This window comes from Anas platyrhynchos, chromosome 13 (assembly GCF_047663525.1).
Source record: "Anas platyrhynchos isolate ZD024472 breed Pekin duck chromosome 13, IASCAAS_PekinDuck_T2T, whole genome shotgun sequence".
Lineage (NCBI taxonomy): Eukaryota > Metazoa > Chordata > Aves > Anseriformes > Anatidae > Anas > Anas platyrhynchos.
This window is the reverse complement of record NC_092599.1, coordinates 19,978,548-19,996,090: the sequence shown is the minus strand read 5'-3', so window position 1 is coordinate 19,996,090 and position 17,543 is coordinate 19,978,548. Positions and strand designations below refer to the sequence as shown.

The following is a 17,543-nucleotide window of genomic DNA, read 5'->3' as shown; positions in this document are numbered from 1 at the left end:
ATTAAAAATCATCCACGTAAACAGATTCCGAACATGTGATAGTGGGTCGCTATTGACTTTGTGATGTGCAAATTGTGTTAATTTTTCAGGAGCCAAATGGACACCAGAAGAGCAGTGGGCACACGTGCTCTCATGACGCTGGACACCACAGCAAGCACCAGTGGATGCTCAGCAGTGAGAGAGCAGGGGTGAAGATGGCTCTTGCTTATTTACCGAGCACTGGGTCTGGTAAGGAGCTCACCTGCAGCTCAGCAGGGTTTGTGTTCTTGGCCCATGTCTTAGGAGGCTGTTGTGGCTGTGCTCTTAGGCTGATTCCTACAGGTCGGAAGGAACAGAGTTGTTTTCCGTTGTTAACGCACATTGGTTTGGTTAATAGTGCTTCTACACCGAGGAAACAGCCTGGTAAGAGACCTGGGAGTGGGGGGAATCCTTTCAAATTTGGATGACCTAATGCTGTAATAGGGAGACATTGAATCCTCTGTAATTGCAGGGTATTTTGCAGTTTTCCCCCAGGTTAAAGAGTAATTCCAAGGGATAATGATATCCTTTCCTTTCTTTCTTGGTTTTTGATGTAGTCCTCATATGAATGCACACATTATATTTGTCTTCCTCCAAGAAGGCCTGGCAGTGAAAGACAAATGGGTGCATCAAGTCTTTTTTCTCCCCATATTTTTCTTGATTGTGGATTTGTGGTTTTGATGTTTGTTCAGCTCTAGAATACTCCCCTTTTCCTTTTGTCTAGCTGCTGAGTGAAATGTTGGCTGCTACTTTTAGTTTCATTAGCCTGAATCTTGTCCCTTTGTCTACATGGTGGTGGGAATTTCTCCAGCTGGGATGAGAGTTCAAGGTCAAGTTAATCAAATAACTGGGAGGTGTCAGGGCTCTTAACCTTTCCTGCTTTTCTCTTGCTAATGTTATGCTGCTTTCTGTTAATTAAATGTCTTGTCCATGGGGTAGGAAGAGCCCAAGGTACAGAACTAGCCGTACGTCGTTCTGTAGTTTCACACATCATGCCAACCTGTGTTCTAGGCCACAGCTGCAAGACCTAGAGCTAATAATTGCATTGTGCTGTATTCAGACACTTCAAAAAGCAAACCCCTGAAAGATCAAATGTTTCCAAACCCTGAATTACTGGTCATCAACCGCGATTTAAAAAAAAAAACTGGAGCTTCTATAACAACAAAAAAAATAATAATAAAAAAAATACAAAGGCAGGCAGCAGTATTTTTATTTTAAAAGGTTTCACAATCCCATCTGAAAATGAATAATGAAAAACTGACGGCGGTTGCTTAGCAGTCAAGAGACCTCAGGAATTCTGAATTCAGGTAACAACTACTGGTAAACCCGGTGGGTTCGGGTTTTCTTTTTCAGCCGCGCTGATTTCGTTAAATCCTCGTTCCCCGAAGGCGCCTGTTCGCCGGAACGCGACGCCCCAGAGGGCAGCAGCGCCCCCGCTGCCGGCAGGTAGGGCCCGTGGGTAGGGCCCCTGGGCAGGGCCAGCCCCGCGCCTCGGAGCCGGCCGGGGGCAGGGGCTCGCTGCGGGGGGCTCCGGGCACGGCCCCCCCCCGGCTGCCGCCCCGCGGGGCCCGAACAAAGGAGAAATGGCTCAGCTCGGGGGCACCGAGGAGGAGACCCAAAGAGGGGGGGGGCTCCGAGGACGCCCCCCGCAGCACCTGGGGGGGCCCGGGCATTGTCTCCGGCGGCCGGGGGCGGTGCGGGCCGGCCGGCCGGGGTGCCGCCCCCCCCGCCCCGTGGGCGGCCCGGCAGCGGCGGGGCGTTAAATGGGGCGGGCGGCGGGGGGCGCTTCCCATTGACAAAAGCGGGGCGGGGGCGGAGGAGCGAGGGGAAGGGAAGGGGGGGCAGGAGGGGGGGGGCGGCCGCTGCTGCTGCTGCCGCCGGCGTCGTCGCCCATCCTCGCGTCGCCCGTGGGGGCGCGGCGGGGGCTGCCGCAGGGCTGGCCGCGGGCAGGGGCGCACCCCGCGCCCTCAGCCCCGCCGGGAGCCGAGCGGAGGGAGCCGGGGGGGGGCCGGGCACTGCGGGCAGGGCGTGCTGCAGGGGCGGGCCGAGGGGCTCCCTGCACACCCGCACACACACACACACACACACACACACACCCGCAGCCACACTCGCGCACACACACACACGGCGGCACCCGCCCCGCCTCCCCGCCGCCCTTCTCATCCCCGTCCATGGCGCCGGGCACGGCAGCCCCCCGCTCCGCACGTAAGTCAAAGGGGCCCCCGCCCACCCCCGCTTTGTGCTCGGAGCTCCCCCCGGGAGGGGATGGGGGGGCTAAGGTGGGGGGGGCTAAGGGGGTGCGACTGGGCCCCGCAGCTCGGCTGGCCGCCGCTGCAAGCCCCCCATGGCTCGGTGTGGGGGGCGCGGCTGCGGGGAGGGGGGGGACGAGGGAAAAAGGGGGGACCGGGGAAGGCTGGGGGGGAGGATTAGGGAAGGGGGGAGCGGGTCCGAGCGGTGCATCAGGGCTGTGCGCTCTGCATTGCCCCTGGCAGGTGGCGGAGGGGCGGCCCGGAGCGGGCCCGCAGCGCGGTGACTCCCCCCGGCCCGGGGGCGGCGGCGGCGGCAGGAGCTGAGAGCCGATGGAAAGCGGGGGCGATGCCCGAGCGGCCCCCCGGCGGGGAGGAGGCGGCCGCGGGCGGCTTCCAGGCGCTGCCGAGCCCGGCATGAACGTGGATGGGGCCGCCGCTGCCCCGCCGCTGCGCCCGCACGGCTCCAGGGACCCCAAGCTGGTCCACCAGCGGTTCCTGCGCAGGAGCGTGGTGGACTCGGACCAGGAGGAGCCCGCTTTCGACCTTCCCGAGTCGGAGCATCAGCGGAAAATTATCCTGCTCCCGAAAACGCGGAGGATAATCGCGGAGAGGGCGAAGGCGGGGCAGGGGCAGGAGAAGGGGTGCCTGGGGACAGAGCCCCCCGGGCAGCTGAAGCCGGGGCCAGCCCCCGGAGGTGCCCCGGGGGCGGAGGAGCAGAAGGAAACCGGCAAGGATGCGGAGAGGAAGGAGGCGGCGGACGCTTCCAAGGACCACGGCAAGGCGAAGAAAGAGGAGCCGGAGGAGGAGGCTGACATGAAAGCCGTTGCCACCTCGTTGGATGGCAGGTTCCTCAAGTTTGATATTGAACTCGGGAGGGGATCCTTCAAAACGGTCTACAAGGGGCTGGACACCGAGACGTGGGTGGAAGTTGCTTGGTGTGAACTTCAGGTAAGCCCGGCTGATCCGCCTGTGTTTTATTTCTGCTTTGTAAGCCTAGGAGCTAAGGGCAAGGTGCCGGTGGCATCCACAGAAGCTCGGCTTTGAGCAGCCTTTATAGTCACCATTGCTTAGTATCCAGTGTCTAACTATAGCGCAATATCCTCATTGGCTCCGCATCTACCACCTTATGTACACTCCTCCCAGGCTTAACCCTCACAGCTCTGCACCCGGCTGCCGAGCTAGCCGTGGTAATATAGGAGCTGTCATATTGCATAAAAAGGTCACGAGTCGCTCTCTGAATGCGCAGAGCATGCTGAAGAGAGCTCAGCACAGCTCCTCTTCCCCTCCCTACCCCCCAGCCACTTCAGACTGACACTTCACAAACAGCAGCTGGATTTAGCAGGAGCCAAGCGGCAGGTCTAGGTTAAAGAAACACACGCAGCGTATAAATGAACGTAAATGCGTTTGCGCGCTTCCCTTTTCCCACAAATATAGATGCACTGTGCTTTTATGCAGACAGGGACGTGTGCTGTCTCTTACCCTGCCCGTTCCCTCTTCTGAAATTGTGCCTGTCACCAGCTTGTGAATTGAACCTACTTGAGTGCTTTCCTTTTTTTAATGCATTGTGCACTAGCGCTTCAGTCAGGTCAAAGACTCGTGTATCCGAATACCTTTGAAAAGTGAGGTTTGAAATAATGGGCCTGTTTTAGCTTCTAGGTCTTTAGACCGAAGTCACCCAGTTATACCCAAAGAGAGAAGATACAAATACTGTCATTTTGCTGTTGTGGGGCATGGTTATTGCCTTTTGTTTATTTATTTTACAGTGCGTATAGTCTCAGTTGGAGACCATATGCTTCTGTATATACGCATATATTCCTGCTCTTGTAAAAATGCCAGTAGAATGTTTCATTTTTTTCTTTGTGAAGCTTTTAGTATCTATTATGTGCATCCCTTCTGTTAACATCTATTCTAACAAGACCTTATTTGAGAGAAGAAACATAATATAGATTTATTTATTTTTTTTCCCTTGAGCTATTGTTCAGTCTGAGTTGGCTCCATGGTTTCGGTGGGAACTAGCGATGCAGCTCTTGGTTCCAGTCCCAGGTCCCTAAACTCCCCCTGGACGATTGAGCCTCATGGCCTGTGAGGGTGTGAGAACAGCACGTAAATATTGTGCTGCATGAAGCTTGAGTTATTTATTTATTTACTCTTGGCACAAACCGCTTGTGAGTTACTCCCGGCCTGGTGGAGTAGGCAGGGATGGATGTGCAGCCGCATCTTTATTCCCCGGCGGTTTTGTTGCACAATAGGGTTGCAATTCACCGCAGCGCTGCTTCCCTCAGAAGAGGTACAGGCAGCGCGCCCCGGCCCTCGCAGTCTCTCGCCTCAGCAGTTTCCATGAGGCAGAGCTCAAAACGCGCAGGCTGGGCAGGTTGAGGCCGCGCAGCTGAGGGCACGCTGTGCTGGTGCAGGAGGAGGCTCAGCCCCAGCTCATGCCCCACAGCCATGGGGCTGGGGGAGGGCTCTGGCCTCTGGAGGTCTTGGGGGGCAGTGTTGGAGGCTGCTGGGGGGCTCTGGAGGAGAGCCTAGCCCCACAGCAGTGCCAGGAGCAGGGCGCATGAGGCAGGCCTTGTCGCTGTTCGGTGGCTGCTGGAAACCGAATTGTGAATGTGTAAGGCTCATGCTGCAGTCACCTGAGATTCATTTAGGGCAGTAATTCAGGTCCCCTCTGAGGGAGTGTGTGTGTATGGGAATGGGCTGGGGTGGTTTAGCTGTCTGACAGAGCTCGCGTGCACCGGCCAGAACGCAACAGAGCAATCACAGGGAGCAGGAATTCATTTTTTTTTTTGCCAATTTTTTGCAGTATGTTCTATCAGGGGAGTGGGAAAATATGTTTTCAAGATATTTTCTGTAACAGAATAGCTTTAGCTACAAAAGACTGCCAGATGTATTGGAGAATCCATTCTATTGAAATTCCAGTGTTTGGGTCATTTAAATTGAAGGAGATTGGGAAGGGAAATTTGCAGTATGAAGTTTAACTGGAGATTGCTTTTCTTATTCTGTATACTTGTTTAGGAGTTCCTGAACTGACTGTAAAGAAATAATCTGTAGTAATTCCAGAATTCCCACTGGTTTCTGTTGTCAGCTGTATGTGCTTCAATTTAAATCAGGTCTTGCTGCTAGATGTTTTAAATGCAATATATGCAAATTGGTTTAGGCCCCTAACTGTAGCAAGAGTGCTTGTTATTAAGCTACTTTAGAAAAAAATGATGTAAATCCACAAAAGTGTTTATGGCTGCTGTTCTTCTTTAACCATTCACGTCCCTTAGCTATGCAGATATCAAAGTATTGCCAGAATGAGAGTGTATGGGAATTGTGGGAGACAGTGCTTGAGTCTGGAGTGAAAAAGTAGAGCTGAATGGCACAGGTCTCCAACACCACGTGAGGCCTTTGCTTTCAGGATTAGTCTGCAAGAAGAAGCAATGGAAGGTGCAAGTAGCTGTGTACTGACTTGGGCAGGACTTTCGTGCTTCAGCAAGGGATTTTTATTATGGAAACAAGCCAGAGTGCTGTGAAGGAATCACTTTATTCACAATATTTTGGAAACTCTTATGTATACTGTGCCATTTGGATATGCTCCTTTCTGTAGAAATTCAGTGTTCAGATACACGTGAGGGGGAGCCACGACTGCCATGCTGTCAAAATGCCTTCCTCTGCAATCTCACACCATCAAAAACAATGGGAGAGCCTTTTTGCAGGAAAATGGCAACGCGTTGTACTTTGTCTCCCTTCTAGAGATGTGCTTGGCTTGTTACTTTTAGAGCCTGAGAGCTAAAAGCTAACAGTGTTGAGGTTCCACACAGGCATTAATCCCCTCTCCTTGCTCAGCAGTTTTCTCAGCCCGGTTGTACTGTTGCCTGGGTGTCTGCCTCTTTCTGTTCATCTATACAAAGACCCTGCAAGCCAGTCTTATTCAGTCCTTTTATTTCATTGAAAAGATGGCTTTAGGGTTCAGAACCGAAATCATGGCTAGGATTAGAGTAGGACCCAAATGGTAACCAAGCTAGATGTGCGTTTTAGACCCGTCTGTGAAGACATGAAAGCTTTAGTCAAATTCTAGCTAGAAAATAAGTTTATTGTTCCTTCCTGAAACTGAAGTATTGGAATGGGATTAGTGTGCCCTTGCAGTTTGGAAGGGTTTGCATTCTAAGGTTTTCAACAGCTATAATTAATTTTAATTGGTGGCATACAATTGCTGTGTGGTGAGGCTTCAGTAACAGTATTTCAAGCATTGTGCTCATAAGTAAAATGTTAGATCATGAATAAGGAATATAGGCTTTTGCCAACCTGCTGGCAAGCCAAATAATGTTTTTAGTTGGATGAATAGTTTCCAAAATCCCCATCCTGTTCTCCTTAGGGAATGCGTGGGGAAACTGCAGAAGAGCCTCACACTGTACTATCTCAAACGCAAAGACCTCATTGTACCTCTTGGTTCTTGCTTTGATGCTGAACACTACGGTTTCTGTTTGGTTGTAATTCATTTGGGTTTTATTTGCTAAAAACATGGAAAAGATACGCCGTCTCCTGCTGTTGCTGTACCTGTAGTGGAGAGGTGAGAAATGTGTGTTGGTGAACGCTGCAGGGCAGCTGTACCTTTTCCACCAGTTGCACAAGACTTGCTCTGTGCTTATAGGTGGACATGTCCTCCAGGTGCTCTGTGTGAGCGCTTAGTTCAGGCGTTGGATGCTAGAGGTGTCTGGGGAGCTATGGAAGAGCGAGGGAGGGACAGAGGTAAATTTCCCCCCTTCCCCCTTTGAAAAAAGAAATCAAGAGTGCTGAAATAGCTCTGACTGCATTTTCTGAATAGCTACCAAATAAAGAACACTGTGAAGGACTTCAGTGGTCAAACAAACAGAAATGGCACAGTGGGGTGGCAAGAAATTACCCCTTTGTCCCTCTGCAGCTTTTCTGCTGAGCTTCTGGTGGTATAGTTCTGTATGGAGAGACTTCATCTTTACAAGGTGAGTGTCGTGCTTTGTACTTTCCTAGCACTCTTTCTTTTGCTATGACAGGTCCACGGCATGGATGTTTTTGTGTAAGCAGAAATGTTTGCATTGTTAGAAGTGGGTGCCCATAAAATGGGCAGTGTTAAAGTTCACTTGACACCGACTAACAAGTGGCTTCTGGCAGTGGAAGGAGGATGTCCTGAGCTCCTGTGTGAATTCAGGTGGCTTCTTCATGGAAAAGTCAAAACTTCAGGATTTTCACTGGTGCAGTAGCTTGGCTTTTATGGTGTCCTTATTGGTGACAGCATTCATCTGATGTCAGAAGAGCAGATTGTTACTATCTGTGCTGTTAATTTATTGGCTTGGTAAACTTTGTAGTGTAAATGAACAGAACAATTTAGCAAATTCCTTTGGAAGAAGAAAGGAGGAAAAATGTATCTGAAAGCTTGAATCTGATATTGCTATGTGCTTATATTAAATTAACTCCTGGAGACTAATATTGTCTGTTTCATGTTGATTTCTGAGGTAGTGACTTCTGTTTCAGTTGAAGCAATTGGTTTAGCTCTGCTCCACAGTGTCAATATGAAGACACGTGCCTGTATCACTGGTGTTTGTTAGGAGCGCTGTCTCCATGACAGGGAGAAACGGGATAGGAATATGGTAGTGAACTATTAATAGACTGCTTCTCAAATTCAGTAAATGAAATAGAGCTGGGTCAGACTTCACATTGTTCCCTTGAATCAAATGAGACTCCTTTCTTTTGCTTTTGAGTATGTTTCCATACGGGTTGGTTGTACACCTTTGGTACTAGTTGAGCTGTTTCCTTTTATGCACGTGTGGTCCTGTAGCAGTAAAAGGAAGTGACTGAAAAATAAAATCAGATCTTGATGTAAAGGATATTCCTGGTCCCTTTGGTCATCTGTTGTTTGCAGCTGATGGGGGGGTGGGGAAGGGGCGTTGATTTTTGGAACTATCATCTGAATAATGTTTGCACTTGGCACACTGTCTGACTTGTGTGTGTGTAACATGCTTACATTTTGGTCTGATTGCTGCCTTGCTTTGTGGCCAGGGTGTAACAGAGGTCTGAAGAAAGCCCAGGGGTGCTGGTAATGATGTGCTAAAAGAAGGATGGCAACAGCAATTCAGCTACTGGAGGCATCAGGATTTTTGCATGCTGGGAGATACTAGAGGTGCTGCAGAGATCAGGAAGAGCGATGCTGGGCTGGGCGGGTGGAGGGTAGAGTGCCTGTTGTAAGGACCAGGTACGAAGGCAGTGTTGAGGAGGTATTGGTGAATCCATGCATTTCAGGAGCCCAGCTGTACTGGCAGGTTTGGGTGTGAACGATGAGGAGAGCTTGGTACAACTCTGATCAGAGGAAAGGCAGGTTTTAGACTTGCCACTTCATAGCCATTCCCTGCCAGCAGCAGGGCACTTGCTGCATCTTTAGGAGGTTCTCCAGGAGGTTTGGCCTGGAAACACACGTGTAAGCTAAGCACTTACGTGTGGCACCCAGAGAGCCTGTAAGAAAAGGGCAGCCAAGCACATGTCATGGGAGTGCGTGATGCTTGGCACTGTTGTTGGAAGAGACATCTTTGTTTCTCTGAAATAGAGTGATTTATGCAAGTAATGTTTGGAGGAGATCTGAAATAGTCATGCAGCAGCAGAACTGGCTTTCCAATTGATTAGGTTTGTATATGTGAAATTCAGGTTATGTCTAGAAATGCATTATTTCCCTGAAGTGATTCTGGCATATTAGAAAATCTGGATGCTATCTTGATGAGACTTGATTTCAGTGTGCCTGAAGCCTGGCTTGGTGAGGGAGGGGGAAGTTGTGTTGGTTTTGTTTTTTCCCATGAAGCCGAGAAATCTGACAGCTAGAAACGACCTTCATCTGATGTCGCGCTATTCTCTGTAGCCTGAAATGGAGGAACCAAGTCCCTTCCTTTCTGCAGCTCTTCTGCCTGCTCACAAGTGAGAAACCTGCCTTACTGCCAGACGCCGGCTTTACAGTGAGGCTTTTGCGGGGTCTTAATGAATGTCTGGAGCCTCTGCTGTGCCAGAGCTGGGAGCCTGCTGAGACTGCAGGGTGACAGATGCAGGTCTGACCTGCACCCCGCGGGTGTGTGTGTACCTGGACGTGTGTGTGTGGAAGTGGCACAGCTGATGATGGGACATCGCTGAGCCATGGGAGATGTGTCAGAAGGCAGTGGGGTCTGTCCTTTTTGGAAGGCATGTTTCTCCCATTTGTTAATCCTGCAAGCCATATGGCAGGGAAGCCTCTCAGTTGCCAGCCAGGCCTCTACAGGGTTTGATCAATTCAGATTGAGTTCTAAATCAGCTGCTGATAAGTTTCTACCAAAAACTTTCTAGAGTAACTGTTTTGTTTGTTAGCACTGACTTGACTTTCTCTGAATGTGTACAACTGGGAGGTCGGTGCGTGTTGGCATCCATTCTGCTCAGTCCCTGAAAGAACAAATAAGTGAACACATGCAATTGTACTTGCCTCAAGTTTCTTTTGGAAGATGCTCTGTTTTACGCTCGAATGGACTTACCTGGGTTTTCAGTTCACCAACCTCTCAACAGTTTTTTCTAAAAAAAAAAAAAATAAAAAAAATTATTCACCTCTACCAAACATGCCAGGTCCTGCATATCCCTGTCATGGCTGTAGCATTGCCACAAATAAGCAGCGGGTGGATCTTGTTCCCCCTTACTCCAGGATCTTCCACATAAGTGCATATACATTTTAATTCATACCGAGTGTTAGTGTACACAATCTGAGCACAGTAAGCAATTTACTGGAACATAACTTTGCTGCAGTGTGTGAATTCAACGTAACTAATAAGTAATATGGTAGTTAAGCACACAAGGGGAGTATGGGTGAACTGAAATGCTATAGTATGGGAACATACATGTCAATTAAACACCAAGGAAAGAGTAACATAAGACCTAGTGCCATCTGTTCTTCAGTTGTTTGCTCCAGAGGGATACAAAACGCTTATTCATGAACTCTCAGGAAAACAGATAGGAGAATACAGGCTCAAGTAACGTTAGCATTTTTTTTCCTTTGGCCTTTTTTGTGAATTCAATTTGATCTTCATTCCAAACTTCTTAAAGGAAAATTAAATGTACTTTAAGTAGTATTTGATCCTATTAAGAATCTCTGCAGCACTTTACCAAAGTTAGTTTGAATTTTAATGCAATTTTTGGTTAGGCAAGTAAGCTTAAACCAGCATTGATTGCTAGCTTATAAGAAAATGATTAGATAACACCCCAAAGGGATGTTTTTCTGTTGCATTCTAGTCTTTCCTAATGCTTTTTTAGTGGAAAAGCTGCAATGTAGTTAGTTACTAAAGCTACCAGTTCTTCCAGAGATTCCAAAAGTCCTGCTGCAGAAAACTACTTTAAAGGTTTTTTGTTTCATCATAATCCAGAGAAGTTATATTTGAATCAATATGGATGGTGGCTGCCTTCTAGAGTTATTGGGTAACTGTCTTGCTACAAAGTGAATGAAAAAAAAAAAAAGCAAAATATGGACCTTAATAAACAGTGGCTCTGTACAGAGCACAGCAATGTTGTGGTCCCTGCAGGTATTAGCTATACTTGTCCAAATACCATGATCGGTTTGTTTCGAGTGTTTAAAACTTTTTAAAACCTAGTAAGACCAAACAGATGGAGGAAGCTTTTTTTTTTCTTCATGAAAATAAGAAGTTGGCTATACATTGTGAAATGTATCTTTTATTAAAAGAATAAATAGCATTTGGCTGCTTGCTACATTGACAACTGAATTGTTACTTTACAAAATAAAGTAGGTATTGCCTAAGTCTGCTCCTGAAATGGATGTTTCTCTGGTGCATAGTTTGGGGATTAAAATTATGGTGTTTATTCCAGGTTTTTGTATAATAAGCAGCTTTTTTAACATTGCTCTCCTGATGCTGTTTTGTTTTTTGTTTTTTGTTTTTTGTTTTTTTTTTAAGTTGGAATGATGTTTAGGGTGACCCGTTGTACTCACTGGAGCTGCTACAGCTGTGCCGGTTGGCTGCGCGGGATCAATTCTGGCTATTAAAGTAGAGCAGTGCAGGAGGGGGAGTCACATTTCCAGATGTATCTTGTTGCTGCAGGCCTGCACGGCTCATGGCTGAAACGTTTGATACCTAGATCCTGTAAAACTGATTCCAAATATGTCAGCTTTGTTCTAGGTTTTACTGATTATTTAAGGGAACTTGCTGGGGTCATGTGCACTGGGACTTGTTTTCTTCCTGTTCTGCACCAGTGCTTACTTTGAAAATTGTTGTTGATAATAAAGCAAGTGCTGCACCAACAGAGCCGCTTTTCTGTCAGCTGCAGTAAAAACTTGCTTTCAGTTACTTATGGAGGATGAGAGCATCTTGTCCTTTGGCAAACAGTGCAATCATGATGAAAATAGGTTGCTTTGGATGAACATGGTGTTGTTGGTCCCTATGTACGATTAGTAGCAGAAGTAAATACACAGCCACTTGTATGAAGTGATGGGGTATTACATAAAATGAGTTAAGAATGAACTAGAATGAGTGCTTGTAGCCCATCTGTGATCCTGTCTGGTCAAGGTTTCTGAGGTTTTTGTGCGCGTTGTAACTTCTGTAACATTTTTCATTAACTTCAATGAATTCAAAAAGTCCCTGTGCCAATTCAGCCTAACCAAAGCCTGTAAGGTCCAGGAATTTTCAGCATGGGCAAGTGGGGGAGAATAACATCAGGTGTAATTCAGAGTTACTTTTAATGTTAACTTGAAGTGCTTGTGGCACAATTCCAGGTGACAAATAGGGACTTTCTGTAACTTTCCCCTAAAAAAAAAATAAAAGCGAGAGCAAAGCTTCCACTGTTAATCTGCTGGTCCTCAGATGCACGACAGACTCGTGAACTTGACTAACGTTATCTGAAGCAAGTTGGAGCTATAAATTCTCCTAGCTGCCAAGCCCATGGGTGTCAAGTAGCCGAGATCATTCCGTCTTTAAATAGAAAACTCGCTTTGGAGCCTTTATGTTGGGCCTTGAGGACCGCCTGCTTTGGTTGCTTTCAGCCCCACATCAGGCAGTGGGTGGCAAAGTGGCAGCTCGGGCTGCTCCTTGAAGGACCACGCACAACCCCGACCTGTTTTTGGGCAGGCTGCCGGCATACAGGGCAGCTGGGGGGGGGGGAGGCTGCATCCCACAGCTTGAGTCCCCTTCATCTTCAGATCAGGACCCCAGGATCCCCAGCAGGGGGAGATGGAAGGGACCATGACCTGCCTGCTCTGCCTGGGGGCTGTGATGCTTTGTGCTCAGATCTGGGTCTTGGCATTTCTGCTCCTGGAGGAGTGAGGACACAGCTGGGCTCCTCGCCCTTCCCTTAGCTGTGAGCTTTGGTGAAGCCTCCAATGACTATTGCAGGTGGAATCGGAAATTAATTGTCCCTGTTAGCATTAAACTTGGGGTCTAAGTATTGCTGCACTGGGAGGGGTTGCAGGGACTGCCTCTGCTGGCTGGCTTGTAGGGGGAAAGTCAGTGCCATCATGAGGAAGAGCCCTGCTTGTCCATGGAGCGGTAGGTGTGCTCCATAGGTGTCTTCTCCTGGCTTCAGCTACCTGAGGAGTGGATGATGGTTCCTTTCTGGATCCCAGCTGTGTTTATACATGAGGGGGATGCTGAATGGCCTGGTCAGACTGAGGCCATATGGGACACATGCAAAATACCTTTGCTTCACAGGCACCTCGTCTTAAGAAAAAAACACATTGTCTCCAGTTCCCTGGCAGCTGCAGGATGGGGTGGCAGAGCAGCGAGTGATTGCAGAAGAGCCTACTTGGACTCGGGTCAATTTTATGCCTTATTTTTATAGCCTCATGTTAAATTAAGCCAACTGGATAGGTTCCTACCTGACACAAGATACTCCTATGAAGGCACCCTGCGGTTTCCTCTAGGTGAAAGACAACTCTGTGAATCCTTGTACGTGGAAGAGGATTGAGCCTTCTTTTCAAAGTATTGAGAAATAGAGGAAAGAAACCTGTAGCAGTATCTGTGCTTGTATGTGTGTGGGGTGGAAGGAAGCACCCCGCACTAAGAAGCGCTCTTTAACTCTCTGAAATAAATTATGGATATTTGGGGGATTTTTTTTCCACTGCTTTACTACTTGAGTTTCCCTCTCCTTGCCCCCAGTCTGAAGCCCTCCATCAAAGCCCCTACACGTACCGAGAAACACACAACCAAGACCCCTGGAGCATTACTGTGGAAGGCTCGCTGTACGGGCAGAGGAAAGCAGCTGTGCTCACTGACTGCAGAAGTGACTCCAGCACCACAAACTATGAGAAACAGCTGATATTTAAAATGTGTGTGATCCGAGATGTATGCCTGTTTACTGCGATGAAACAGGATTGCACATTTCTAACCGCCGAGACTACAAAAGCATGGGAAACAGGCTGTTCTGCCCCAAGTGACATCAAAGTACAAAATGCAAAACTTCATTTATTGACTTATGTGTGTAGTTGTTGGAGCTATCTCTCAGGTGGTTTGAGGGAGGGAAAGAACCGGCCATTGCTGACCCACAGGTGGGCTTCAAAGAACATCTTTCCTCTAAATAGCTTTGGTTTTGGACCACAATATCTTGCATCTAAAATGAGACACTTGAGAAACAATGGAGTGTACATGGATTCAGAAATAACTGCTGCCAGAAATGGGACTGTGGGTGTTTATCAACTTCTGCCACACAAAAGCTTTTCTGTCTTTGTTTTTCTTCCTTTGTTTTTCGCTGTTTCTGAACATAACAGCTCAACTTATTAAAATATAAATATATGTATTGCTCTGCAGAGCAGTCCATGTTGGGAAGGAGCCCTTCAGCACGAAGGGGGTGATGTGGAATTACTGAAACTGCAGGGCTGTGCTTGGGGAAATGCCCTTTGCATGAAGAGGGCACAACAGAAAACATGCAGCTTACTAACCTGGGACCTAAAAATGAAATTGGTGTGGCTGCTAGGTCTGAAGTAATCAGTGTGAGGTGTGACTGATACTGATCTGGTTTTGTTACAGGTGAGGGAAGGATTACAGGTGATTCATCAGCCAGTTCCTGCATTCCTTTGTGCCCTGGTAGGGAGGATTCATTAAAAATGGATGGTACTTCACAAAAACTTTTACAGTAGGCTTTTAAAAAAGTTAGCTTACTTTCTTCCTTCCCATCATTTCTCCCCTTTGTTGTACCCCTGCCCACATTTCCAAAACAGAAGTTAGTGACAGGGCCCTGGTCTGTAGGACCTTCTGCCCAGTGAGGTGTATGCAGACAGACTTGGTCTTTTTTCATGGCCTTTCTTTTTCTTTAGAAGGTTCTTTTTCCAATCAGGTGAAATTATCTTCCTGATTAATCTTATAAGATACTTCTCATAACCAGTGATCCTCCCAGGCGCTTTCCTGGGCAGCTTCTTTGTGCAGCAGTGAGGCTGAAGCAGTGACAGCTTGGTGCCCTGTGATGCTTTGGTCAATTAAGAGCACTCCTGAGCCGAGGGCTGGGTAATTGGCTCTGTGTCCGTAACGCAGCCTGCAGAGCTGGGTTTTGCAAGGTTGCAAACTATTCCAGTTGGCACTCACAAACAACCGGTTTTCAAGTCTGTGCTGTGATAGTTAGCCTGAGAGGAAAATCAGAATTTGCAGAGAAAATGAAGGAAAATGAAGTGGAATCTAGGGTGAGGGATGAAAAGGCATTTTGTAACCTGACCTCTTGTGCATTGGTGGTTAGCTTCTGATCAGCAACAGCTGATGATTGCTGTCTTTCTGACTGCCCTGGTGGTTGATGCTTAGGTCCCCTAATTCTGATGTTGCAATTAACAATTTTATGGTACATGTAATGTAAGTGTTTTGAATAATAATAATAATAATAAAACTTTCATAAATTGTGTATTTTATGTGTGCTGGAGTCTCCACTATCCGAGTTGCATTACCTCTATTTGTTTCAAAGCCGAAATTGTAATTTATGAGAGATCCGTTAAAGAAAGGAGAAAAACCATTAGAACATTTCCAATAAGCTAATTTGTGTATAGAAAGAGAGAACTCCATGCTTTCTAATGAATGCTGACCTTTGTACCTTAAAAGATACAGAGCATATATTTCAAGATGGATTTCTGCAAGCCGTGTAACTAACAAAGTCATCTTGTGGTTGGAGCCCTTGGTACCTAATAAGATGTGAGCTCCCCATGAAGCTGCTTCTCACAGTTTGGTTATTTATAAACGTGCTTTCCTGTGGATTTTACAGCTATCAGGGTCATGATTTTTCTGCAGGTTTTCCTTCAGTGGAAGAAATGAGTATTTCTTTCCCTTTTCTATCATTTTTTTTCTGCAAACTGAAAGCTGTCTGTTTTCCCTGAGTCACTCTGCCAATTCCCTTGCTGCTTTTGTCGTGGGCAGCAGGAGGTGTGTGCACACACGCGTGTGCTCGTGCAGGTGGCATCGTTGTGGTCTTATTTCCTGAGGGCTCAAAAGCACCTTTTTTCTCCTGAGAGTACAAGTTCTTAGTCCTGTCCTGCTACATTTATGGAGCCGCAGTGAGAGCTGTGGGCTGGGTGTGTGTCCTGTGTGGTGCTGCTCTCCTTCGGGTGGCCACAGGACAATGAGGAAGGGGCTGGGGGCTGAAGGAGGCAGGGGGTGCTGGGACTCCTGGGGTGCTGCTGCTGCCGGGCTGGGTGTTGGAGGGGATGCCTGGCTCTGCACAGCAGCCAGTTGCTTTGCTGTGCTCTGAAGGTCTCTATGTAGCTCTATAGAGCTCTGGGTTGTTTGTAGGGCTTGTGTGGTGTTACAGATAACATCTTTGTGCAGTAACAGAAGGATTATTATGCAGCCCACACGGGGGATTCAGTGGAATGGTTTGTCTGTTCAAAAGTAACTACCTGGCATAGGTGAATTAAGTGTAAAACGCTCGTTAATATTTGTTGTTCAGAATTTATGCAATGATAAAGTTTCTCCATCAGCTCGGTACTGCTGTGTATGCATCTGTGTAGAAGATACACGTGTAAAGGCCAGAAATAACTGTGCTCTGTGGTAAAGCAGGGTCTGTTGCATTGCGTGGATGGAAAAATGGAAGCACTGGTTGAACTAGATATTAAACTGATATGGTAATTACTCTTAGGTCTAAGTACGATGAAAAATGCCTAATGAAGCCTGTGCACCTGTTCTAATGCACTCTTTAAAAAAGAAAAAAGTTGTATGTTATCTTAAAACGCTCATATACCAACCAAATGAGTACCAAAGTTTTAAAATTGCAGAGTCACGGCTTGTGCGTGTGTTGCAATAAGCATTATACTGGCTCTGCTGTGACAATGCGATGTGTTTTGAAATGTAATAGCATTTCCAGAGCAGCAGCTTTATTCTTAGGCCTACCCAAAATTGCTATGCAAACTTACCTAATTTTAAAATAATTCTCTGTGCTGATAATGGTGCGATGATAGCAGGTCTTTGGAATATTATTTCTCTTGCAAGATTAAAATACCTGCAGGAGTGAACAAACTAGGATTTTATCAGAGAGATAACGAAGGTGGTGAGGCACAATACACAGCGGCAGTATGGAAGCCTGTAGCAGAACTCTCATCTACACAAAGGAAAGCACAATGCAAAAACAGAGTTCTTGTAAAGATATTTGTGTATATTTATATATGTAAACATACATAGAGAGTTGGAGATTCAGCTGATTGACTTCCTCTTAATCCTAGATCTACAGGTGAGACTATGCACTCAAATGCTTACGTTGCTTTTCAGAGAAAAATCAGTAATTCTACCTTTCTTTAAGAAACTGTTTTACAGAACATCATACTTATGACCTGACTTAATTTTATAATGTTAAGCCTTGTTAAGTCGGTGCCATGATGTATCTGGTAACAATGCTACAAGTGGAGTGGAGAGGTCACTCAGTAATAGCTGTTTTGATATAATTTACTTTTTTTTTTACCCGTTGAGCTGCTGTTTACTTTGATATTCTTAGTGACACTTTACTGTTTCCTTGCTTGATCTTGCTTATTGCATAGCTGAGATGGATGTGAGAGTTGCTTTTAAAAACGTGCAATAGTATTAATAAGGAGAACAAAGTGTTTGCACAGGTGAGAAATACAAGCTTCTGAAGTTCTCAATGTCCTCTTAAATTTAGTGACTATTAAATAAGATTCTCTCATAATGAGTATTTTTTGTTGTTGTTGTTAAAAGACCCTTTAAAGTATGTGGTTTTTTAAAATCAAGGGCAGTGTGTGGCACTGATAATTGCAGTGTTGCAGAATATATAATGTGCTTCTGGCAGGCAAAGCATGCCCGAATGACTTGTAGAAAAATCTTTAGGTTAGGAATTCTCAAG

The 17,543-nt window shown here is 46.8% G+C and overlaps 1 protein-coding gene across 17 annotated transcripts in view; it reads left to right on the top strand.

Moving 5' to 3' along the window:
- The first annotated feature begins 1,855 nt into the window (after nt 1–1,855).
- Nucleotides 1,856–17,543, top strand: part of WNK2 (WNK lysine deficient protein kinase 2) — a 117,967-nt gene continuing 102,279 nt past the window's right edge. For 8 of the 17 annotated variants that reach the window (XM_072044167.1, XM_072044165.1, XM_072044151.1 and 5 more), the window contains exons 1-2: nt 1,856–2,223; nt 2,511–3,215. In XM_072044167.1, coding sequence (XP_071900268.1) covers nt 2,598–3,215 — 618 coding nt within the window. In that variant the 5' untranslated portion in view covers nt 1,856–2,223; nt 2,511–2,597. The remainder of the gene's footprint in view (nt 2,224–2,510; nt 3,216–17,543) is intronic. The other 9 variants (XM_072044159.1, XM_038185812.2, XM_072044158.1 and 6 more) reach the window with 3 other exon arrangements.